The sequence below is a fragment of the Heterodontus francisci genome, chromosome 2 (genome assembly GCF_036365525.1).
Source record: "Heterodontus francisci isolate sHetFra1 chromosome 2, sHetFra1.hap1, whole genome shotgun sequence".
Classification (NCBI taxonomy): Eukaryota; Metazoa; Chordata; class Chondrichthyes; order Heterodontiformes; family Heterodontidae; genus Heterodontus; species Heterodontus francisci.
The window spans coordinates 145627819-145654166 of NC_090372.1; the positions used below are offsets into that span (position 1 = coordinate 145627819).

A 26348-nucleotide genomic window follows, 5' to 3' on the forward strand; every position below is an offset into this window, starting at 1 on the left:
AGTGAGCTCTGCTGTCATTCTCATGCTCCCTCCCAATCCCACATTTTTGGCATATTTTGCTTTTATGCTCAACTTTCTCTTCCTTCCCCACCACTTCTATCCCTGCTTCTCCACTTCTAGTGATGCTCTCTTAATGTCACCCTTTCTGTGTCAGGCCTGGACACATTTTATTTGCATCTCCAACCAACATTCACACCCCTACTTCCCTCATTCCCAGATTACTGATTTCCTACCAGCTCATCTTTTCCTCGGTTGTCACGGGAAAATGCTGGAATCTATTACAAAGGAAGTCTTAACAACACGCTTAGAAAATCATAATATGATCAGACAAAATCACACGATTTTACGAAAGGGAAATCATGTTTGACAAATTTACTGGAGTTCTTTGAGGATGTAACTAGTAGGGTAAAGGAGAACCAGTAGATGTAGTATACTTGGATTTCCAAAAGGCATTTGATAAGGTGCCCCACAAAAGGTTAATACACAAGGTAAGGGCTCGTGGAGTTGGGGGTAATATATTAGCATGGATAGAGGATTGGTTAACAGGCAGGAAGAATAGAGTAGGGATAAACAGGGCATTTTCAAGTTGGCAGGCTTTGACTAATGGAGTGGCGCAAGGATCAGTGATGGGGCCTCAGTTATTTACAATTTATATTAATGACTTAGACGAAGAAACTGAGAACAATGCATCTAAGTTTGCTGAAGATACAAAGCGAGGTGGGAATGTAAGCTGTGAGGACACAAGGAAGCTGTAAAGAGATATAGGCAGGTTAAGTGAGTGGGCAACAAGGTGGCAGATGGAGTATAATGTAGGGAAGTGTGAGAGTGTTCACTTTGGTAGTAAGAACAGAAAAACCCAAGTTTTTTTTTTAAAGCATGAAACTTGTAAATGTTGATGTTCCGAGGGGCTGGGTGTATCGTACAAGGAACACAGAAAGTTAGCATGTAGTACAGCAAGCAATTATGGAGGCAAATGGCCTGTTCACCTTTATTGCAAGGGAGTACAAAGACAAGGAAGACTTGTTGCAATTGTATTGGGCTTTGGTGAGACCACACCTAGAGTATTGCGTGCAGTTTTGGTCTCCATTGTTAAAGAAGGATATACTTGCATTGGAGATGGTACAGTGAAAGCTCACTAGATGGTTCCTGGAATGCGAGGGTTGTCCTATCATGATAGGTTGAGTAAATTGATTCTATACTCTCCGGAGTTTAGAAGAATGAACAGCGATCTCAATGAAACATACAAGATTTTTAAGGAGCTTGATAGGGTAGACGCTGAGAGGTTGTTTCCTCTGGCTGGGGAATTTAGAACATGGGGGCACAGTCTAAGGATAAGCGGTTGATCATTTAGGAATTAGATGAGGAGAAATTTCTTCACTCAAAGGGTTGTGAATCTTTGGAATTCTCTACTCCGGAGGTTGTGGATGCTCCATTGTTGAATATATTTAAGGCTGAGATAGACAGATTTTTGGTCTCTCAGGGAATCAAGGGATATGGGGAGCAGGTAGGAAAGTGGAGTTGAATCCTAAGATCAGCCATGACCGTACTGAATGGCAGAGCTGGCTCGAGGGGCAATATGGTCTACTCCTGCTCCTATTTCTTATGTTCACACACAATGCTGAGTCTCTGGATACCTTTCCACTTTCTTTACTTGCCCTGCTTATCCTGCCTCTGTGACTTATGCTCCACTCTCATTATCTTATCATCCACCCATCACTTTCATTCGCTTTCTTTGTCTGTAACAGTTCTATGTAAAATATGCTTCGGCTATTTTAACAGTTCATATCACAGGCCCAAAGTATATTCTTAGTAAGAGGTTTATTTAGAGGTGATTGGTGGGAAATAAAATAAAAAATTGGTGGAATTGAGAAGTTATACAAATGACATAGTACTGGGGAAATACTGGAGCAAACTTAATTCCACACATGGGTGAAATATATTTGATCAGAATGCTTGATATTGACACTGGAACCAGAATTAGTAAGTTTTTAAGGCATTTACATCCCTCCTTTGGTGGGGGCAGTAGCTGAGCTGTCTGAAGCTACAGATTTCCACCCATTTCCAGCCTGACCCACTTTCTCGGATAGTGCAGATTTCAGAGGATTCAATACAGTATTTAAAAATAAACAGGCTTATTCCTTAGTTTATGTTATTCCCAGTGGGGTTACTTTACTCCTTACTGAACAAAATGGAAAGCATTTAGGTCTCCACAGAGAAGCCCTGTTAAAAAAAAGGTATTTTTAAAAGCAACTGTAGATCCAAGAGGACTAAATATCTGAAAGTAACCTATAGGTTAGTTACTAATTATAGTACCTACCTAGTCGCGTTACTTTCTTAAGCACACTTAAGAATCATTAAAATTCTTTGTGCATGAAGTACATAAGGTGAGACGAAAATTAGTCATTAATAGAAGACAATGATTGTTTCCAAGAGGTTTCTGAATACAACCTTACAACTTTGAACCACAGTGAATTATAGCTAAAAGCACGATGAAGAAACAAAATACTCCTATGCACTTCTATGATGAAGGGAAAGGGGCTAGAGGGATATGGGAACACAGTGGGTAAACATGATTAGGACTATTTGCATGTGTGCAGGGTAAGTGCAATGGATGAGCCGAATCACTAGTTTCCATGTTGTATGTTGACATTTCCTGCATTATAACAGTGACTTCCCTTCAAAAGTACTTCATTGGCTGTCCTACATTTGGGATGTCCTAAGGCTGTGAAAGGCACTATATATAAATGCAAGTCTTTCTTTCTTTCATATCTGAAATATCACCAATAGTAAATGTGGAGAGTATTGTTACAGAGAATATAGGAGAGTGCCCCTCTCTAGCTGTGGATGAAATGGTGGTATTATTCATCTATAAATCCAGACTTCAGTATTAAAATATCTATTAAAGTAATGGAGAGGTAAATTCACAGTCCTCAGTTCATGTATCTTTATGAGGGGATGACCAAAGGAACCTGGAAGAAGGTACTGATGAGATGGTGGATTAGACATAAAATGACAGTGAGTGTGAGATGTTATATTTGCTAAAAAAAAAATTATACTTTGAATGAATAGGGGAAGAAGGTTGCGGATGCGGATGAACAGAGGGATTTAAAGGAATGTTAAAGGAATATTAGGTTTTAAGTATAGAACATAAATGTCAAGATGTAAAGGTGAACCTATATAAAATTTTGGTAAAACCACATTTGGCATACTTAGTGCAGTTCAGGAATGACATTGAGGCAATAGAGAGAGCACAGATTTTTAATTAGTAATGGGTTGAAGGGTTATGGAGAAAGGGCAGGAAAGTGGAGTTGAGGCCGAGATGAGATCAGCCATGATCATATTGGATGGCAGAGCAGGCTCGGGGGCTGAATTGCCTCCTCCTGCTCCTAGTTCTTATGTTCTTAATGCAGATTCACTGCGATGCTGCCTGGTATGAGGAAATACAAATAGAAAGAAAGATGTGCATGTCGGACAAGCAGTCTGATAATTCAGCAACAGTGGAGGAGTTGAGAGAGATAGTTGTAAGGTAGAACTAGGTGTCTTCAGCATACATGTGGAAACTGATGCTGTGTCTTTGGATGATGTCGCTGAGGGGCAGCACGTAGATGAGAAATAGGAGGAGACCAAGGATAGACAATTGGGGGACACCAGAGATAACAGTGAGGAAGTGGGAAGAGGAGCCATTGCAGGTGATTCTCTGGCTACAACTGGATATATAACTGGGCAAGTGCAGTTCCATCTAGCTTGACGACTGTAGAGAGAGGTCAGTGGTGGATAGTGTCGTCAACTGTATCAAAGGCTGTAGACAGGTCAAGAAGGATGAAGAAGGCTAGTTTACCACAGTCACATAGGATTTCACTGTGACCTTGATGAGGGCGGTTTCAGTACTGTGGCAGGGGCAGAAACCTGATTAAAGGGATCCAAGTACAACATTGCGGAAAAGATGGGCACGCATTTGGGAGGTGACAACACGTTCAAGAACATTGGAGAGGAAAGGGAGGTTGGAGATCGGGCAATAGTTTACAAGGACAGATGGGTCAAGGGTTTTGTTTTTTTGAAGCGAGGACTGCTGTTGGCAGATTTGAAGGAGAGGACAGTACCTGAGGAGAGAAACGTTAAAATCAGCTAACATAAGGACCAGGAAGGGAAGTTGGATGGTCAACACTTTAGTGGGAATAGATTCAAGGGAGCAGGAAGTGGGTCTCCTGGAGAAGATGAGCTTGGAGAAAGCATGAGGGAAGATAAGAGACAAACTAGAGAATGGTATAAGTTCAGGGCTAGGGCAAGAGTGAGCCTTCGAAAGGTTAGCTCAGTGGGCTACTGGAAGGAAGGGAAGTGGCAGAGGCAGTTGATCAGATTGTCTCAATTGTAATGGCAAAGAGGTCCATGAGTTCCTTGCACTTGCTGTTGGCAGTGAAGGTGCAGGCAGCAGGGGAGAGGGGTTTGAGAAGACGGTTTGCAGTAAAAGAAAGAACCCAGGTGTTATCTTGGCATTCCAGAATGATCCTGGAATACAGAACAGTTTTGGCAGAGGAGAGCAGGACCCAGTTGTGCTTTACGTGGTCCAGCCGGATCTGATGATGAATGGCTAAACCAGATGTCTGCCATAAATATAATGCCTGAAGAGATTCCTAGGCAGTGAGGAAAGCAACCCCGAAGATCTGAGAAAATATTAAATCACCTGTTCAACAACAGCATTCACATCACCTAATAAGGCAGCAACAGGCTTCACATTATTTCCTAGTTCTTCAGCACACAGGTCAACCTTATATGGAAAAAAAGGGAGGTTAATGTTCAATTTCTAAGGATCACACATAATATACAAGAAATATAAGAAATTTGAAATAAAATTGAGATCAAAGAAGGAAAAATAACACATAAATACTGAAAATCTGAAATAAAAACAGAAAATGCTGGAAATAAACACCTGGTCAAGCAATGTCTGAAAGAAACAAAGGTAGCGTTTCAGGTGATGAAGGATCCTGCTTGAAAGTTAACCTGTATTTCTCTCAGATGTTGATTGATTTGCAATGCATTTCCAACACTTTTCTATTTCTCGTTAAAATAATGATATTGCTTCTGGTGACTTACATTCCTCTATTTACATGCCCACTAACATTGCAACAACAATTTTGCTATGCAGGTCTGATTCAAAATACGATATAAAATTGCTGTAAGATGAGAGTTTCAGAAATGCTTATTTTCCAGTTCCTGAAAGGTATAGTAATGCTCTTGCCTCATTAAAAATGAAGTATTATAATTCAGTACAAATTTCGTAATTCCTTTGGCATTGCCTGTGACTACTCCCCCTCTCTCACTTCTACAGAGCTCAGTGTCAGAGTTGCTTCAGGGCATGTGACTACTTCAACTGTATACCCAATAATGTCTTAACACTTGCAGTCCACACATCTCTCCTCCTCCATAAATATTCCTTACATTAGGTTTCTCCTCATAGCAATGTGCACAGTAGCAGCTCAATTATCAATACAGGTGCTCTGCCCCCATGCTGCAGTGCAGTTTCTGGGCCATTATAGCGAAAGGGAGTTGTTACATTAAAAAATTAAACTTTGCTCAGTGCTTTGATATTCTCTCTTTCTGGATGCTCTATAGTTCACTATTCAAAAACTGCCAGAACTACTCCTGTCTCTTAGTAGTTCAGCTAATCTATAAAGGGAGATTTCAACAGGAGGGAGAATCACACATGGAGGGGCCAGGGTGAACAACAAGCTCTCACACCAATACTGCCTGAGGCCTCGACAATATCGCTCTCGGGCCTCATTTGCATAACAGCGACCAAACTCCCATACAACCCCAGGCCAGTAGTTGGCGGTAGGAATTCTGTTGGCAAGAGGTCGGTGCCAGGAACCTGGCACAACGCTCCCTAGCAGTTAGGGAAGTGGATCAGGGGAAAGGAATGGGAGGGCTGGCTAGCGATTGTGGTCGAAAGAGGGAACCCAGGTGTTCAAGGATTCCTTGTGGGACCTGGAAAAAGTAAACATTTAAACTTTCCTGGCCTCTTCTGTCCCTCGATCAACCATTATGGCTTGGTGTGGAAGTGATTAATGCCATTCCCACTCCCCTCGCTCAGGCCTCAGGTTAATACTGTAGTCGGGCCCCAACCGGAGCCCAATCTGCATATTTAAAGAGTACACCAGCTTAGCCCAGCTGTCCTTTCCGGCTGCAATTTAAAATTGCCATCAGCCAGATGGGGCGGGAGTGCAGTGGGCAACTTCACTGTTTCATTGTAACTGCCCCTGCTCCTGGCTTCTGCTGGGGGAATCAAAATCCCTCCCTTAGTGATGTGGTAATATTCCTGCAATGCTGACTATAAGAACTTATTTGAGATACACATTTTGAAAAGAAACTAAGAAAGCAAGTGATCCAGCAGTCAGAAAATGAGATTAGGTTAATGGCCTGGAAAATAATTTAATTATCTAAATATTGTATATAAATCACCTTGCTTTATGTGCACACAGACAAGATATAAGGCTGATGGCAAGATAAAAGCACAATTTACTTAGATACTGAAAAACACTGAAAATTTGATTGATCATTTTGAATGTAGAAGCCTACAAATATAATCAGCAGCTCTCAATACCTGTATGATTTTCACATCAGGATGAAACCGTGGTGGATGCCCAAAATGCAAAATCCAGTTTAATCTGGCTCCCAGCAACAGAATCACATCCGCATTCTGCAAGGCCCTGAGGAAGAACGTTCAGTTAAGAACCTTTGATTGACGACCAAGTAATTATTAACAGAATCCTTAATTCTTTGTTTTCTGGGAAGGACAGACTGGAAGAGGACAGAAGATAATTGGAATTTGGGCTAAATTTTCCCTTAAAGTATTGGCATTCCCTACAAGAAGTCAATGGAAAAGTAATATTCCAATCCAAAAGTGCTGAGTCAGTAAGTGGAGTGTGAATTACATTTCACAACATATATTTCTGCAGATTTATGACAGAAAATGATGAGAAATGTAATAAACAGGAGCTGCGATCATTTCAGACTACTAAACACGATCATTCCTATTTATTAATAAAATCTGGAATGGGGAAAGAAATTAAAAGATTACAAGATGAAAGTTTATAGTAACAACACCACCTAGAGGGACAAGGGCAGCAGAGGAATGGGAACACCACCATCTGCAAGTTCCCCCCAAGTCACACACCATCCTGACTTGGAACTATATCACCGTTCCTTCGCTGTCGCAGGGTCAAAATCCTGGAACTCCCTGCCTAACAGCACTGTGGGTGTACTTACACCCCAAGGACTGCAGAGGTTCAAGAAGGCAGTTCACCACCACCTTCCCAAAGGCAATTAGAGATGGGCAATAAATGCTGGCCTAGCCAGCAACGCCCACATCCCATGAATGATATAAAGATCAGCTTGGGCTGATGGACAAACTAGGCTAGACTTTTCCAGAGAAACAGACAACAAAAATAAGAAAAAGACAGAGAAAGTGCCACAATTATCTTTTGCAAAACAAAAAGCATTGCTTTACACCTCCATCCCCCACCAGGATGGTTTGAGGGCTCTCCGCTTCTTCCTGGAACAGAGGCCCAACCAGTCCCCATCCACCAACACCCTCCTCCGCCTGGCTGAACTTGTTCTCACATTGAACAACTTCTCCTTCAACTCCATGCATTTCCTTCAAGTAAAAGGTGTCGCTATGGGTACCCGCATGGGTCCTAGTTATGCCTGTCTTTTTGTGGGATATGTCGAGCATTCTTTGTTCCAGTCCTACTCAGGCCCCCTCCCCCAACTCTTTTTCCGGTACATTGATGACTGTATCGGTGCCGTTTCCTGCTCTCGCCCCGAACTAGAAAACTTTATCAACTTTGCTTCCAATTTCCACCCTTCTCTCACCTTTACATGGTCCATCTCTGACACTTCCCTTCCCTTCCTCGACTTCTCTGTCTCCATGTCTACCAATATCCATTATAAGCCCAATGACTCCCACAGCTACCTCGACTACACTTCTTCACACCCTACCTCCTGTAAGGACTCCATTCCATTCTCCCAGTTTCTCCGTCTCCGATGCATCTGCTCTGATGATGCTACCTTCCATAACGGTGCTTCTGATATGACCTTTTTCCTCAACCGAGGATTTCCCCCCACTGTGGTTGACAGGGCCCTCAACCGTGTCCGACCCATTCCCCGCACCTCTACCCTCACCCCTTCCCCTCCCTCCCAGAACCGTGACAGGGTTCCCCTTGTCCTCACTTTTCATCCCACCAGCCTCCATATCCAAAGGATCATCCTCCGCCATTTTCGCCACCTCCAGCGTGATGCCACTACCAGTCGCATCTTCCCCTCCCTTCCCCTGTCAGCATTCCGAAGGGATCGTTCCCTCCGCGACACCCTGGTCCACTCCTCCATTACCCCCACCACCTCGTCCCCGTCCCAGGGCACCTTCCCTTGCAATCGCAGGAGGTGTAATACCTGCCCATTTACCTCCTCTCTCCTCACTATCCCAGGCCCCAAACACTCCTTTCAGGTGAAGCAGCGATTTACTTGTACTTCTTTCAATGTAGTATACTGTATTCGCTGCTCACAGTGTGGTCTCCTCTACATTGGGGAGACCAAGCGCAGACTGGGTGACCGCTTTGCGGAACATCTCCGCTCAGTCCGCAAGCAGGACCCTGAGCTTCTGGTTGCTTGCCATTTCAACACTCCCCCCTGCTCTCATGCTCACATCTCTGTCCTGGGATTGCTGCAGTGTTCCAGTGAACATCAACGCAAGCTCGAGGAACAGCATCTCATCTACCGATTAGGCACACTACAGCCTGCCGGACTGAACATTGAGTTCAATAATTTCAGAGCATGACAGCCCCCCACTTTACTTTCATTTTTAGTCATTTTTAGTTATTTTTTCTTCCTTTTTTTTAACATTCCTTTTTACATTTTTTATGCATTTATTTCATTTCATCTTAGTTTGTTCAGTTTGCTTACCCACTGTTTTTTTCAGGTTGTTTTTCTTCAGGTTTGCACTTGCTGCTGTTCAATATTCAGTATATTCACACCTAATCTGTACTAATGCTTTGTCTTTCAACACACCATTAACATATTGTTTGCCTTTTCTCCGTGACCTTTTGGTCAGCTATGTGGCCTGGTCCAATCTGCACCTTCTCCTTTGTTATCTCTTGCCCAACCCCCACCTCACTTGTTTATAATCTGTGACTTTTCTAATATTTGTCAGTTCCGAAGAAGGGTCACTGACCCGAAACGTTAACTCTGCTTCTCTTTCCACAGATGCTGCCAGACCTGCTGAGTGAATCCAGCATTTCTTGTTTTTGTTTCAGATTTCCACCATCCGCAGTATTTTGATTTTATTAAAAAGCATTGCTTGTCTGGTTCAAACTAAATCTTTGCGGCAAGTTTCTGATTAGATAGACCTGCTTAAAAATGAAATTTCATTATCAGAACCTATTTAAATTTCCCCACTTAAAGAATCTAGATCAACTTTGTTACTTCTTTTTGAAACTAAAACAAGTGTTGACAACATCAGGAGAACAGTTTGAAGGAGCTGAGCTCAGCAGTATAAAGGAACTAAATTAACATGGGCTCAATAATTCAACAAAAACTGAGCTACCCTGAGCTACTGTTAGCACTGCCGATGTCAGCTCAGCTCCCTCACATGGTCAGATCAGTAAATTCTATAAAGTGATAGTCTCCTCCTCCTCCACTGGATAAAATGCGCCACATGAGATGGCACAGGTTAGTTGGCAAGTGAACTCTGATTAGTAGAAGCGTTGCCATGGAAAATGCACCAGTTTACGTTGACTGACAGTTAATTGCCAAGCTTTGTTTGAAATTTAAACCAGGCAGCTTGATTCTGATTGGTCAAGGCATTGCTCTGAGGAATGAACCAGCGAATGGCTGGTACTTATTTTGTTCAGCTGAAACAGGTGCAACGTTTGTACATATTCTTTCTGTCTGCAAAGAACAGGACAATGCCTCTACGAATCAGAGTTCACTTGCCAACCAATCAGCACTCTCTTCTCATGCAGTATGAGTTGTTGTTTTCCCTTACATTGGTTATTCTTGCGGATTGTCCTGCTGAGTGCAAGACGAAAAGCTTTGACAACATGCCTCTATTTTCAGCAATACTCAAGTTCTGTACTACTAAACGACTACATGAAGTCAGAGTTATACAGCACAGTAACAGGCCCTTCGGCCCACCATGTCCAGGCCAGCAATGAGGCCTATCTATTCTAATCCCATTTTCCAGCACTTGGCCCGTAGCCTTGTATGCTATGGTGTTTCCAGTGCTCATCTAAGTACTTCTTAAATGTTGTGAGGGTTCCTGCCTCTACCACCCCTTCAGGCAGTGTGTTCCAGATTCCAACCATCCTCTGGGTGAAAAAAATGTTCCTCAAATGCCCTCTAAACCTCCTGCCCGTTACCATAAATCTATGCCCCCTGGTTATTGACACCTCCACTAAGGGAAAAAGTTTCTTCCTATCTACCCTATCTAAACCCATCATAATTTTGTATACCTCAATCAGGTCCCCCCTCAGCCTTCCCTGCTCTAAGGAAAGCAACCCTATCCTATCCAGTCTCTCTTTATAGCTGAAATGCTCCAGCCCAGACATCATCCTAGTGAATCTCCTCTGCACCCTCTCCAGAGCAATCATATCCTTCCTATGGGTGACACAGTGGCGCAGTGGTTAGCACCACAGCCTCACAGCTCCAGGGACCCGGGTTCAATTCTGGGTACTGCCTGTGTGGAGTTTGCAAGTTCTCCCTGTGACCGCGTGGGTTTTCGCCGGGTGCTCCGGTTTCCTCCCACCGCCAAAGACTTGCAGGTGATAGGTAAATTGGCTGTTGTAAATTGCCCCTAGTGTAGGTAGGTGGTAGGGAATATGGGATTACTGTAGGGTTAGTATAAATGGGTGGTTCTTGGTTGGCACAGACTCGGTGGGCCGAAGGGCCTGTTTCAGTGCTGTATTCTAAATAAAAGAAACTATGGTGTGGCGACAAGAACTGTACATAGTACTCCAGATGTGGCCTAACTAGTGTTTTATACAGCTCCATCATAACCTCCCTGCTCTTCTATTCTATGCCTCGGCTAATAAATGCAAGTATCCCATATGCCTTCCTAAGCACCTTATCTACCTGCGCTGCTGCCTTCAGCGGACAAGTACACCAAGGTCCCTCTGACCCTCTGTACTTCCGAGGGTCCTACCATCCATTGTATATTCCCTTGCCTTGTTAGCTCCCAAAATGCATCACCTCACACTTCTCCGGATTAAATTCCAATTGCCACTGCTCCACCCATCTTACCAGCCCATCTATATTGTCCAGTAATCTAAGGCTTTCCTGCTCACCACTAACGACACCACCAATTTTCGTGTCATCTGCAAATTTACTGATCATACCTCCTACATTCACGTCTAAATCATTAATGTACACTACAAACAGTAAGGGTCCCAGCACCGATCTCTGCAATACACCACTGGTCACAGGCTTCCAATCGCAAAAGCAACCCTCAACCATCACCCTCTGCCTCCTGCCACTAAGCCAATTTTGGATCCAATTTGCCAAATTGCCCTGGATCCCATGGGCTGTTACCTTCTTGACCAATCTCCTATGTGGGACCTTATCAAAAGCCTTACTGAAGTCCATGTAGACTACATCAACTGCTTTACCCTCATCTACACACCTAGTCACCGCCTCAAAAAATTCAATCAAATTTGTTAGACACGATCTCCCCCTGACAAAGCTATGCTGACTATCATTGATTAATCCCTGCCTCTCCAAGTGGAGATGAATCCTGTCTCTCAGAATTTTTTCCAATAATTTCCCAACCACTGATGTTAGACTTACTGGCCTGTAATTACCTGGTTTATCCCTACTACCCTTCTTGAAAAATGGTACCACATTCGCCGTCCTCCAGTCCTCTGGTGTCTCTCCTGCAGCCAGAGAGGATTTGAAAATTTGTGTCAGAGACTGTGCTATCTCCTCACTTGCCTCACATAACAGCCTTGGAATACATCTCTGGGCCTGAGGATTTATCCACTTTTAAGCCTGCTAAAACAGCTAATACCTCCTCCCTTTCAATGCCAATTTGTTCAAGTATATCACACTCCTCCTCCCTGATCTCTATACCTACATCGTCCTTCTCCACAGTGAACACAGATGAAAAGTAATCATTTAAAACCTCATCTACATCCTCCGGCTCCACACACAGATTGTCACTTTGGTCCTTAATGGGCCCAACTCTTTCCCTGGTTATCCTCTTGCCCTTAATATACTTATAAAACACCTTGGGATTTTCCTTGATCTTGCCTGCCAGTGTTTTTTCATGCCCCCTCTTCGCTCTCCGAATTACTTTTTTAAGTACCACCACCCCCCCCCGCCCCACTCCCCTACATTTTCTATACTCCTCTAGGGCCTCCGCTGTTTTCCGCGCTCTGAATCTACATGTTAGCTTAACTGACCTATGCCAATGTCATGGTGGAGGGGCGGGGTGGGGGGGGGCTGGTGGGAGAACAAAACTAACCTCAATGGCCACAATCCCGATCATTATCTGTCCACTCTGACTGGAATTGTGCAGGTGTCAATATTGGGCGAGTGCAGGGTGAGTTGAACTGTGATGCCCAACTGATGAATAATCTGCTGACAGACTGAGTGCCTAAGCTCAAGATGTCAGAGAGCAACTGAAATCTGTGTAACCCTAACCCAGCACTCAGTGCCTTCCGAAGATACATGGATGGGCCAAAATTGATAGCTTTTTTAAAAAAATAAATTGGACAGAACATCTGCATTCCACAGACTCCTATCTTCGGAAATAAACAGCAATTATGCTGTTTTCATCTTATCACGTACTACATCAACTTCTTCTCTACAATATGAGCCACCTAACAACCTTCTAGTGTAAATATTTAGATAAATGGAGCATTTGCTTCGTCAAGGTTTCACGCTGCACATTCTAATGGGGACCTGCTGGATTGCAACTTGGTTTCAATTAGAATTGCAGTTTTACAGGCAAGATTGTCAGACAGTTCTGCAATTGACACATTACTGGATCAGCAGACAAATTCCTACAGCCTTGATCAAGTACTAAATGCAGATTAGGTCCATACCATAAACAAATTTAAATAAAGCTAATGCAAGTGATAAGTAGACTGCATAACCTTGCCATTACATTAGATGCATCTGTGTATCAATTCAGAGCCCCCAACTCACTACAGTTCCTCTAATAAAGATGTGGTTAATAATAATTAGTTTTTCAGAACTTACAACAGGTTATTTCCGATCAATATCGGTGTGCATAATTTTCAAAAGACCTTTCTGATGGGCTGAGTTGCTCCATTTAAAAAGTTTTATTGTGCTGTGTAAGACAGTAGTCTTGATGAGACTATCATATTCTGATATTCAGAATATCATTTGCTGAGAGTAATAAGTAACTTGATATTACTGTTAAGTAATATTCTGATATTAACCTTCCCCCATTACTGCCAAAGATCAAATGAAAGATTGTAATGGTCACGTCCCTATGATTCAAAATTATTCAAAATACTAGGATTGGCAGATAGCAACAATGGATTTGTCAAATCTTCAGTTTTCAGCAAAATCGCCTTTCTTTCACTAAATGCACTAAATAAAGTGTTCGCTAAATGAAGATCAAACCTTGGTGAACCATAATTCCAATAATCTCAAGATAGCAAGATGGTTTTTTTTGTGAATTCGCAAAGGTTCCTCTTTACACAGTAACTATTTAAACACTTCACTGAAAACAGCCGAAGATTCAAATAAAACTAGAAAATGCTGGAAATACTCAGCAGGTCTGGCAGTGTCTATGGAGCCAGGCTGGGATTTTCAACTGCCGGTGGGGTTGGGAACGTGCATGGGCGCAATTTGAAGATCATGCTCTCAGGGGTTGGCACTGGATCCTGCTGCCTCTGGAACGCAACACTATTTTCAAAGCTGGGGGGTGAGGGGGGGGAAATGGGGAACCCACTCACCTCCAATTAACGGCCCATTAAGCTCCTTGAGGAGCTTGTTAATGGGCTGGGGAGGGCGAGAAGGCAATTTTCAAAGCTGAAATCACCAAACCTGAATAATCTGATGCACATTAGTGTACAGTTGCCATGTTCAAAGTGGGCAGAAGGTCAAGTCTTTTTTGATGTAAAATATTTCAGGAGCTGGGGCATCTTGCGCTGGATCGTGTGCTTGACCTTTCATTTGGCCGTTTGGCCACTCTTGTGCCCAGTGAGTTTGCTGGTCCTCCGAGGTGTTGCCTGCTGTCTTCTACAAGGCAGTGGCAAGCCCCATCATGGCTGCTGTCAGGCTTTGCTGCTCACACTCTGTAGGTATCGCCCGCCTCCTGGTTACACTCAGCGCCACTGATTGGGCATTTATCTTTCACGATAGTGTTGTGTGAGTGACGCAGTTGTGGCGTGGAGTCAGGATCTGGAAATTAATCTAGGTGTTGGGTTCCCGACCCCGATTTGAAAATCAAACTCAATGTTGCATGTCAATGATCACTCATCTCGACATGGCCTCCTGCTATCTTTTTATTTAGGAACGAAAGGAGGACAATTAGATGTTCTAGAGAGTTTAACGGTGATGAATGGTGGATGAGATGGGCGTGGAATACAGGCTTAAAGACAGGATTCTTGGTAGTGTGGAGGAACAGAGGGATCTTGGGGTCCATGTCTATAGATGGCTCAAAGTTGCCACCCAAGTTGATAGGGTTGTTAAGAAGGCGTATGGTGTGTTGGCTTTCATTAACAGGGGGATTGAGTTTAAGAGCCGCGAGGTTATGCTGCAGCTCTATAAGGCCCTGGTTCGACCACACTTGGAATATTGTGTTCAGTTCTGGTCGCCTCATTATAGGAAGGATGTGGAAGCTTTAGAGAGGGTGCAGAGGAGATTTACCAGGATGCTGCCTGGACTGGAGGGCATGTCCTACGAAGAAAGATTGAGGGAGCTAGGGCTTTTCTCATTGGAGCGAAGAAGGATGAGAGGTGACTTGGTAGAGGGGTACAAGGTGATGAGAGGCATAGATAGAGTGGATAGTCAGAGACTTTTTCCCAGGGTGGAAAGGGCTATCACCAGAGGGCATAATTTTAAGGTGATTGGAGGAAGGTTTCGGGGAGATGTCAGAGGTAGGTTCTTTACACAGAGAGTGGTGGGTGCGTGGAATGCGCTGCCAGCGGTGGTGGTAGAAGCAGATACATTAGGGGCATTTAAGCGACTCTTGGATAGGTACATGGATGATAGTAGAATGAAGGGTGGGTAGCTAGTTTGATCTTAGAGTAGGTTAAAGGTTCGGCACAACGTCGTGGGCCGAAGGGCCTGTACTGTGCTGTACTGTTCTATGTTCTATGTTCTAATGTTGTGGGAAAGAGGTGGAGTAAATTTGAAAAAAAACACGGGAGGAACAGTTAATCGCCCAAAGAGATTTCACCTTCTTTCAAAACCCCTCCCACACTTGGACCCATGATTAAACATACCCCTTCACTCAGATCTCTATCTCTACCCACGCACCACAGATTCCAAAGTACAGTACGTATTTTATAAAACGCAATAATGGCTCAAAAGGCACAAACACAGCTATGCCTGGTGAGAGGTCCAATTAAAATACTCAGTGCCAGTTCCCTGCTCAGTGCTGCGAAATCAGCAGAGAGGCAACATAGGGAAAGAGGTCTGATGAAAGGTGGATGTGGGGGTTGTAGTGGGGAGCCTAAAGCTCCAGATTGTAATGGACAGTGTATAGCTGCAGCAAATAAGGGCAGAGGGAGGTGTAGCAGTCATAGCAATGAACGACAGGCAGGAGAATGAGCGGGAAGAACCAGGGGAGGCAGACCCGGGAGATAGTGCTGGGAAAGGAAATGCTGGGGTGGATCACGGATAAGTATAAACAATAAATTATCATACAGCCACCGAGCTTGAAGACTCAACCAAGAGGACTGAATCTGTACTGAAAGACATTGAAGTAAATAAATAGAACAACTGAAGTATAAGAATAGTGTGGGAAAATGGAAATAGTATTATGGAACATAAAGTTACAGGAAGTAACTGTTAGTTAAGCTGAATTTTATGGGCCCCCCCCCCCACCCCGAGATGGATTCAGAGGCAGGGGGGTGGGGGAGCCCATGGAATTGCGATGGGAGGTGGGGGCGAGGTGGCCGGCGCAAAGCAATTTTGTTGGGGGCGGGATAAATCGACGACAGCCTCCCGGCCCAGCGGCCACTTGAGGCCTTACGTGGCCTATTACCGGCCACTTAAAAGTCACTTCCTACCACCACTGGGATTTAACCAGCGGCGGGTGGGGGGGAAGGCCTCCGCGATGAGGGGAGGGCACCCAGTAAAATGAAGCGACCTCCCTGTGGGCTTGGGAGGGGGCGCCTCCTCCATAGACAATCTATTGCCCATGGAGGGCGCCCACCAGGAAAATTTCCAATTACGTTAACTCCCCTACCACCGCCCTCCACCCCATCACTGGAGCCTGCCAGTTTCGCCCTGGCAACCCCGCCTCACTCACCTTGGATCTGGACTCCAGCGCTGGGCCTGGGTTCAAGGCCACTTGCAGTACCAGCAGTGGCCACCTCTCCCGATGGCTGATACTACTGAGCTGCTGGCCCTGTGATTGGCCGGTTCTTCATGGTGGGATCCCTGCATTTAAAGGGACGGGGATCCTGGTGCTGGGCATTTAAGAGCCTGAGTACCGGTAGATTGTGCCTGGGGGGGCTTTGACAGGCTGAGGTGGGGTTCCCTTTGCCTTTTCGCCTGGCGCCAGGAGCCCTTCCTGTGCAATAAGATACAGTCCTTTGTGCACATACACAAGACTTAACTTATTACTAGCAGATCTCCCATAGCATTGTTCACATGGAGCATGCATTACTTTATAACAACTAGTGTTAATAAACAAAGCATTACAGGGGGCAATGTTACAGGAATTAATCATGGTGCTTACAGAAAGTGCATACCAGGCACATGCACACACAGCTTTGTTACATTATGGTTCTCAGAAGTCAAACAGTTTTCTTCAAAGATACTGATCATTGTACATCCCATAGAAAGAGCTGTAAAGGATAGCGTTAGTCTGGCAGCCTTAATGTGGCTTGATGGGGAAGATATATAATCGAGTCGTCGTAGAATTGAGAGATGAATAGAAACCTAAAGTAAATAGGGTAATGCTGAAGATGTTGCAGTCTGATGACAATGAAGGGTTTTAGTAACAGCAAGTGGTTGATGAATAGTAGCGTAATGAAGCATACAATTTATGGGAAAAGACATTTGCATTAGTATTTCTGCACACAGCAAATGGAAATTGAACTAAGCTTAAAAATGAAGTGTTGTTAGATCCCTCAATATTTGAAATGTAGTGCCCAGAGTTGAAGTGAATTGAAACAAACATCAGCTTTCTGTCTGATACTGACCTGGACCTGGCTGCAGAGACACAGTTTAGATGGTTGTCAGGTACCACACCTTTCCCCATTGGAGTAGGCAGAAATGGCAGTCCCAACATGTTTACAAGCTTTCTGATATTATCTTCAGCACGAGAATAGGCAGCACCTTTAAGAAATAAAGGCAACATATCGATCATCTCATGTCTGCATCCAGGAACAAACGCTTCCAATAAAACCGAGAAAGAATATATCTTACTATAATTCCCAGAATCATTGACTATTAATCCTATATTCTGTGGCCTTCAGACCTTCATATTAATTTGTTGACGCAGTAGCTCCTCTCTATATATTATAGAATCAATGCAATTTATAATTTCCTTAAGATTAATAAAGAACGTCTTTAAATCAATTTGGTGTGGAATCATAGGCCGGGATTTCCTCGGGGCTTTGGAGGCGGGCAGGGAGGCGGGACGGGTGGTAAAATGGTGGCGAAAAGCATCGGGAGGGAAGCCCAATGTGTTTAAATTGTGAGTGGATAGATATTACCAGATGCAGCTAGGCTAGTGGGAGGAGGTCACGCTAGAACATGGCAGGAAGGTAATTAAGCCTGTTAACGGGCAATTAACTGCGATTTTAACAGTTTTTTTCCATTTTACATGGGGCACACAAGAACAATGGAGCTTCAGAGCCTCGCCAGCTATAACAAGGCAGAACCTCAGCGGAAGGTCACTGTTGGTTGCAGTTGGCAGCCATTGTGGGAGGTAGCGTGGCTTGGTAGGGAAGGGGATACTGAGAAGACAGCAGCAGTAGAAATCAGGAGCCAAGACAAACTTGGCTGACATAGCAGAGGTGTTCTGGTGAAGTGACCTCTCTGACTTGGCACTTGCAAATACAGAGTAGGGGGGGTGGGGGGGGTTGGAGGCCCAGAGACTTCAATGCAGCAATTTGCCATGGGGCTCATTCACTCAGGCTTTGAGAGCTCCAATGCAGAGGAGCATCAGAGAGGGAGAGAGCTGCAGCCACAGGGCATGGGCTGCAGCACCCAGAGGGATACCAGGATCATGAGCGTGAAAGGGGGCACAGATGAGGAGGGCACAGAGGGGCACGCAAACAGCCTCGCATGCAGACAACGCTACCCACCAGAGAGTGTCTACCGTCAGAGGCTCAGCTTCCTGCAACTGTCAGAGTAGCAGTGCCATTGAAGACTGCGCCTCTCCAGGGAGGCAGTCACTGAGCTGTGTGCCTTAATGGAGGAGCAACTGAGCCCAATGAGAAGTGTTACGATCAGGTGATGGGGAGGGGGGGGGGGGGGGTGGTCAAAAGGCTCCCCTCTTGTCCTTCTCTTTATTTGACCGCCGCAGGGTTTATTCCTTTTTGAAATGTAGATGTGCTTACCAATTCAGTGACTGTTTAACCCTTTACGTGCTATGATTATAAAAGAACCAGACTGGTTTTCTTGAGTTTCAACAAGAAAGAGGTTAGTTTTATTGTATTTAAAATCGAAACCCGATCTAAGTAAAATAATAAAACTAAGCTCCAACTTACACACACACACATACACACAAATAGGTTACAGAGTGATGAAGAAATTTGGTTGGATTAGAGTCCATAACAAATAAAAATAATAGAGTCTGTAGGATCTGGTGATTCAGTTGTCTTGCAGATAAATTCGTGGTTCTGAAGTCTCTGGCTGGTAGGAGTGCACCTGCAGCTGGTACAGCTGGTTCTGGATTTTCTTGGAGACAGTGATGTAGGTGGTTTTCTCTTTGGGGGGTCTGTCTACAGCGATGAAAGCTTTGGATGTTCTGCAGTCGCAGACAAATTTCAAAAACTTGCAATGTTATCTGGAGAGAGAGAGAGAGAGAGAGAGCCCCACCGGGGTCTTGCACTGATTAGCTCTCAAAGCTTGTCTGATGTGTATGACAAAAAAAAACTGCAAGTTCACACAGACTGGGGAGACTGTCACATGGTTCTCTCAGTACCTTTTTTTTGTTTAATGAGGTCCAAAGTCTAAGAATCCCAAATCTCTCTCGGGTTGTATTGTTTCAATGTTTACTCTCTGGAGGTATGGGTGAATGCTCCAAGATGGCTTGCAATGTCCTGCTAATGAGGGTGATCCTAGATAATTTACTCAACTGTTCAAGCCATAGTCCGAAATTTAACCCTTGGCGGACAGGAGCCATCCACCAACTGAAAAGTCGGTGGTAAACCCGCCTCCGCCTGGCCTGGGGATCCGATCCGCATTTAGCGGTTCCCAGGCCTTTAATTAGTCTGAGGGGGAACTTCCACCTCATTGAGGCAGGAAGGCCCGCCTAACGGTGCTGCCAGCACAGCTCTCTGTCCCAGTAGCACCACCGGGAGCAGTGGCCACTGCTGGGCCTGCAACCCAACTTCCTCAAGATGATGTCGGGGAGCCCCGGAACCAAGATACGTCTGTGATGACTCGTTGGGGGTGATCAGTCTGGCCCCGGCGAGGCAAGGGTGGTCGACTGGGGGGGTGGGGGGGGGGGGGATGGGGGCGTGCTGGGGGTGGTTGGGGCAACAGGGGTGGCCCACCGTCGGGCACAGGGTGCCTGATCATGAGGGCACCCCCCACCCCCCCCAGGCTGTCAGAGAGCCATCTACTTCTGTCAGGCGGCTTCTGTCAGGCCCCGGCTGCCTGACCGGCCACGGGTAAAATCCCCGTGGCGGTGGGCAGAGGCCCTTAAGTAGCCGTTAAGTGGCCACTTAAGGGTCTTGATTGGCCTGGGCGGGCGTGCCGTTTTTCGCTGCCGCCGCCCTGCGTAAATTGGCTGCGGAGACAGGAGCAGGTCGGGAAGGGCCCCCCAAGCCTCCCAATCAATTTTACACACTCGCCCCACCACCTTCCGCACTTTGGGAGGGGGGGGGGGCCTAAAATTCCAGCCATTGCCCTGGATGACATGCGTCTCCACTTCGATGTCCTGGAATGTGAGGTATTGCAATGCAAATTGTGGTGGCCATCTTGGCTGCCAGATTTTTAAAGGTTTAATGTAGGTTTCCAACCGATGAATTAAAAATCCTCATTCAGCATAGTATGTTTTCTTGACAGAAGTTACGGACGCACAAAGCCTCTGGCGTTGAAGGTCACTGTCGAGCTGAATTTCTATGCCTCAGGATCATTTCAGGGATCTTCTGGACATATCTGTGGGATCTCCCAATCTGCAGCTCATCACTGCATCAAGATTGTTACCAATACCATGTTCAAGAGAGCCAGCCAGTATGTGGGCTTCCACACCAATCCGGACAGTCAGGCTGAGAGGGCTATAGGATTCAGGGTCAATACTGGATTCCCCCAGGTGCAGGATGTCATCGACTGCATGCATGTGGCCATCAAGGCTCCCATGGACCAGGCAGTGGCCTTCATCAACAGGAAGAGCTTCTGCTCCCTCAATGTTTAACTGATCTGTGACCAATGCAAACAGATCTTTCAGGTCTGTGCAAGATTCCCAGGAAGGTGCCATGACACTACATACTGAGGCAGTCCCAGGTGCCCAACCTTTTCAGGTCCCCTGCGCGCCTTCAAGGATGGATACTGGGTGACAAGGACTATCCACTAAAAGAATAAAAAACAGAAAATGTTGGAAACACTCAACAGGTCTGGCAGCATCTGTAGCAAGAGAAACACAGTTAACATTTCAGGTCCGTGATCTTTCACCATAATTCTGATGAGGGTTGTAGGGCTGGAGGAGGTTACAGAGATAGGAACAGGCGAGGCCAAGGAGGGATTTGAAAACAACTGAGAATTTTTAAATCAAAGCGTTGCTCAACGTAGAGTCAACTTAAGTCAGTGAACACAGGAATGATAGGTGAACGGGACTTGGAATATGGTTAGCAGAGTTTTGGATTCGGTCAAGTTTATGGAGAGTGGAAGATGGGCTGAAATGTGTTGGAATAGTCAGGTCTAGAGGTAACAAAGGCATAGATGGGGGTTCCAGCAGCAGTTAAGATGACGCAGGAGCAGTGTTGTGCAATGTTATATAGGTGGATACAGGCAGTCTTAGTGATGGCGCAGTTATGTGGTCTGCAGCTCATCTCAAGGTCAAATATGACACCAAGGATGCAAACAGTTTGGTTCAGTCTCAGACAGTTGCCAGGGAGAGTGATGGAGTCTGGCTAGGGAACAGAGTTTGTCACGTGGACCAATATTTAGATGGAGGAAATATTTGGGATACGGGATATTGGACAAGCAGTCTGACAACTGAGACAGTGGAGAGGTCCAGGGATATGGTGGTGAGGTAGACTTGGGTGCTGTCAGGGTACATGTAGAACCTGACATGTTTATGGAAGATGTTGGCGAGGCGAAGATGAGAAATAAGAGTGGGCCAAGGTTAGAACCTTAGAGGTAGGGGGGCAGAAAGAGAAGTAATTGCAGTGAAAGCTCTGGTTATGACTGGACAGATAAGAATGGAAGCAGGTGAGTGCAGTCCCACTTAGCTGGATGATGGAGGGAAGGCATTGGAGGAGGGTGGTGTGGTCAACCATGCCAAAGGCTGCAAACAGGTTGACAGGGATGAGGAGGCATAGTTTAACACCATCAGTCATATAGGATGCCATTTGCGACCTTGCTAAGAGCCGTTTCAATACTGTTGCAGTGGTGGAAACGTGATTGGAGGGATTCAAACCTGGGGTTCTGGGAAAGCTGAGCATGGGAGGTGACAACAGGTTCAAGGATTTTTATATTTAAAAAACTCTGATAAATTAAAATCACAAAAAATTTGTCAGTTTGCTCATATCTGACTCGTTCTGTTCTTGGAACATCTGTGTTTCTCTCCACATGTTGCCCTCTCCCTTTGGGACCTGGAGTTTGCGTTTTGTTACCTTCCTGAGACTTGTACCATTCGACTTTGGACAGGGAGGCAGACTACAATTCCCAGCATGCAACAGTTGTGCAGCATATAATTCAGAATGCTGCTGCCACCTCCTGTTCAAAGTGGAAGGGACAAAGCAGACGATATAACATGCTGTGAATGGCCAGTATCACCCGACTCTTTTTTAAAATCAACAAACAAAAAAAGCTCCCACATATAGGGCTGAATTTTGTTGAGCTCCCAACATTGGGCTCCAGGGTGGCGGGGGGGGGTGGTGCCGGATGATCGCAGCGGCCTGCCATGGAGCCTGACGTTAGGATTGCCGGGCCCAATCTTCCCAGCAGCAGTGAGGCTCCGTGGCGGATCCCCGCCGCTCGGCGACAGGAACAGACTTTAAATTTGAAATTAACTTTACGCATACATTAAATCCAATTCCCCGCGTTGTTAACGCCGGTTTCGGATCTTCAGTGCAACGAGCGACACTCACGGGTCTTCACTTTCCCGTCCAGGGAAAGCTAGCGCCACCGAGGTAGGGGATGGGGGATCAGATATTTTTAGTGTAGAGGGGGCGGGGGGCGGAAACGGGGTCAAATCTGCATTTTTAGTTGGGGAGCGGGGGAGGAGGAAGGGGTGACCTCTGCATTTGTGCAGTTGGAGGGGGAGAAGGGGTCAACTCTGCAATTGCAGTGTATTCGGTTGGGGGGGGAGGGGTGGGGGGGGGCGGAGAATGGGCCAAACATTTATTTTTAGGGTCGTGGGGGGACAGGGGAGAGGATGGGGACAACTCTGCATTCTCTGAGCAGGGCTGGCAGCCCTTTAAAAATGGCACCACGCCTGCGCAGAAACTGCTCACGCCATTCACGGCATCGCCAAGGCCGCTCCCACCACATGATTGGGTGGGGGGGCAGCCACCCTGCATATTTAAATGAGCTTCCGTGGCGTGGCCGCACGCAGCCCATACGTGTGGGTCGCCATTTCTTTCGCCCGCTGCGAGGAAAATCCATCCCATAATAATCTGAATGGAAATCAAATTCAAGAAAACAAAAGTGCGGGAAATACTCAGCGGGTCTGGCAGCATCTACAGAGAAAGAAACAGAGGCCTGAATTTTACTAACGCACCTCTCATTGCGACGGTGCGCTCTGATCTTGGCGGTCCGCCCATGCTGAGCCCCTGCGACATTCCGCGCGGGAGTTCATTTAATTTGAGGGGGCAGAGCGGTCACCCCCGATGATGTAGAGGGGGCAGCCGCTCCATCCCTGGCAACGGCAGCCGGCGCCATCATGCAGGCGCTGGCGCCATTTTTAAAGGGCATCAAGCTCTCAGAAGAAATATGATTTTTTAAAGGCACATTAGTGACAGTGTCCTGAAAAAATTTAATAAAAGCTGGAGGCCCTTTCCCACCATCCCATCCCCCACCCCCAACAACAATGTTTGTCTTTGGGCATATCGAACCAAAATAAACTTTATTTCCAACCCAAACCTCGTTTCCTTTGCCCTTCAACCCCTTTCCACCATCCCCTCAGCCAATACAAAGTGTTTTCCCTGCTTCCCCCTCCCACCAGCCTGATAATTACACCCCTCCCCCCTCCCCACCAGTGTCACGCCTTGGAACTCTGAATTAAAATGAAGACGGGGGGGGGGTCGCACTGAGGCCTTGCCGCCGCCAGTAAAATGCGGCGGGGCCATCTCGCCATCGCGGGCCTCTCCTGGAAGAATTTTCCAGGCCCCCCCACCCTGTCATGACCCCGATACCAGAGGGTTAGTAAAATTCAGCCCAGAGTTTATGTTTCAAGTCAGATATGACTATTTTTCTTAACTCTGCTTCTCTCTCCACAGATGCTGCCAGACCTGTTCAGAGTTATACAGCACAGAAACAGGCCCTTCGGCCCATCGCGTCCGTGGCGGCCATCAAGCACCTAACTATTCTAATCCCATTTTCCAGCACTTGGCCCATAGCTATGTATGCTATGGCGTTTCCAGTGCTCATCTAAATACTTATTAAATGTTGTGAGGGTTCCAGCCTCTACCACCCCTTCAGGCAGAGTGTTCCAGATTCCAACCACCCTCTGGGTGAAAACATTCTTCCTCAAATCCCCTCTAAACCTCCTGCCCCTTACCTTAAATCTATGCCCCCGGTTATTGACCCCTCCAATAAGGGAAAAAGTTTCTTCCTATCTAACCTATCAATGCCCCTCATATTTTTGTATATCTCAATCAGGTCCCCCCTCAGCATTCTCTGCTCCAAGGAATACAACCCGAGCTTATCCAGTCTTCCTTCATAGCTGAAATACTCCAGCCCAGGCAACATCCTGGTGAATCTCCTCTGCACCCTCTCCAGTGCAATCACATCCTTCCTATAGTGTGGTGCCCAGAACTGTACACAGTACTCCAGCTGTAGCCTAACTAGCGTTTTATACAGTTCCATCATAACCTCCCTGCTCTTATATTCTATGCTTCAGCTAATAAATGCAAGTATCCCACATGCCTTCCTAACCACCTTATCTATCTGTGCTGCTGCCTTCAGTGATCTATGGACAAGTACACCAAGGTCCCTCTGACCCTCTGTACTTCCTAGGGTTCTACCATCCATTGAATATTCCCTTGCCTTGTTAGTCCTCCCAAAATGCTTCAGCTCACACTTCTCAGGATTAAATTCCATTTGTCACTGCTCTGCCCATCTTACCAGCCCATCTATATCGTCCTGCTTTGTTTTTTTTTTCAGATTTCTAGCATCTGCAATATTTTGCTTTTATTCAAGAAAACAAGTTTTCTCTCAGATACCATCAATTTTTCCATGTCGCTATCACTACTAAACAAAGAAGTTCTATTGTAAATTGGGCTAACAGGCAGTGGTTCAGTTACGAACAGAGGTCCCACTTGGAGGTTTTTTTTTAAGAGTACATTGAGTAAAAGTAGAAAGCAGATTCTCACAACTTGTATGTAACTGCCTTTAATTAAATGATAAATCTCTTTTAACTGTGCTGAGTGTGTTATCTGAATTACTTGCCTGAAAGAAAAATTCCACTTTCTCCTGAAGTCAAATGGATTTAATATTATAATTCTGTGCCTGATGCCCAGTCCCCTTCACACTCCTCACCTTCGGCTTTAGTGATAGTATATGATACAACACAATGATGCATCAGACCATAAACTACTAGCGAGCAATGCCATGACATGATCAGCCGTTAAATAAAGAAAATAAACCAAAGGGCAAACACATTTTCTTTTTCTCAAACATCCTCACAAAGGCTTTAGGGAATTATGTTTTCAAAATGTATATCACAATGACAGATGCAGAAAGAATAAAGAAACCAGTGCATTTATATGGTGCTTGTTTCTGCTTAAGCATCTCAAAGCACTTCAAAAAGTAAATTACTGTTGGCATACACTGTTATGGAGACATACATGGCAGCAACATCCAGAAACAGCAGTGAGCTAAACGGACAGTTAATATGTTCCTTGATGCTTTCCGTTCACAGGAACGTTGGCTAGGCGACCAGAACATCTCCCTGCTTTCCTTTGAGGGCCATGCCATCCATTGACAGGCAGATCTCGGCCATCCATGTCGGCCTCCTCCTGAAGTCCCCAGCATTACAGATGCCAAACTTCAGCCAATTCGATTCACTCCACGTGATATCAAAAAACGACTGAAGGCACTGGATACTGCAAAAGCTATGGGCCCTGACAATATTCCGGCAATAGTACTAAAGACCTGTGCTCCAGAACTTGCCGCGCCCCTAGCCAAGCTGTTTTAGTACAGCTACAACACTGGCATCTACCCTGCAATGTGGAAAATTGCCCAGGTATGTCCTGTACACAAAAAGCAGGACAAGTCCAACCCAGCCAACTACCGCCCCATTAGCCTACTCTCAATCAGTAAAGTGATGGAAGGAGTCATCATCAACAGTGCCATCAAGCGGCACTTGCTTAGCAACAACCTGCTCAGTGATGCTCAGTTTGGGTTCCGCCAGGGCCACTCAGCTCCTGACCTCATTACAGCCTTGGTTCAAACATGGACAAAAGAGCTGAACTCAAGAGGTGAGGTGAGAGTGACTGCCCTTGACATCAAGGCAGCATTTGACCGAGTATGGCATCAAGGAGCTCTAGCAAAACTGAGGTCAATGGGAATCAGGGGGAAAACCCTCCGCTGGC

At 45.6% G+C, this 26348-nt stretch overlaps 1 protein-coding gene across 3 annotated transcripts in view; it reads right to left on the reverse strand.

Moving 5' to 3' along the window:
• hacl1 (2-hydroxyacyl-CoA lyase 1) overlaps positions 1-26348 on the reverse strand; it is a 147618-nt gene that overhangs the window by 62528 nt on the left and 58742 nt on the right. For all 3 annotated transcript variants that reach the window (XM_068011713.1, XM_068011706.1, XM_068011697.1), the window contains 3 exons: positions 17397-17532; positions 6599-6704; positions 4682-4765 (listed from right to left, as the gene is read on the reverse strand). In XM_068011713.1, coding sequence (XP_067867814.1) covers positions 4682-4765; positions 6599-6704; positions 17397-17532 — 326 coding nt within the window. The remainder of the gene's footprint in view (positions 1-4681; positions 4766-6598; positions 6705-17396; positions 17533-26348) is intronic.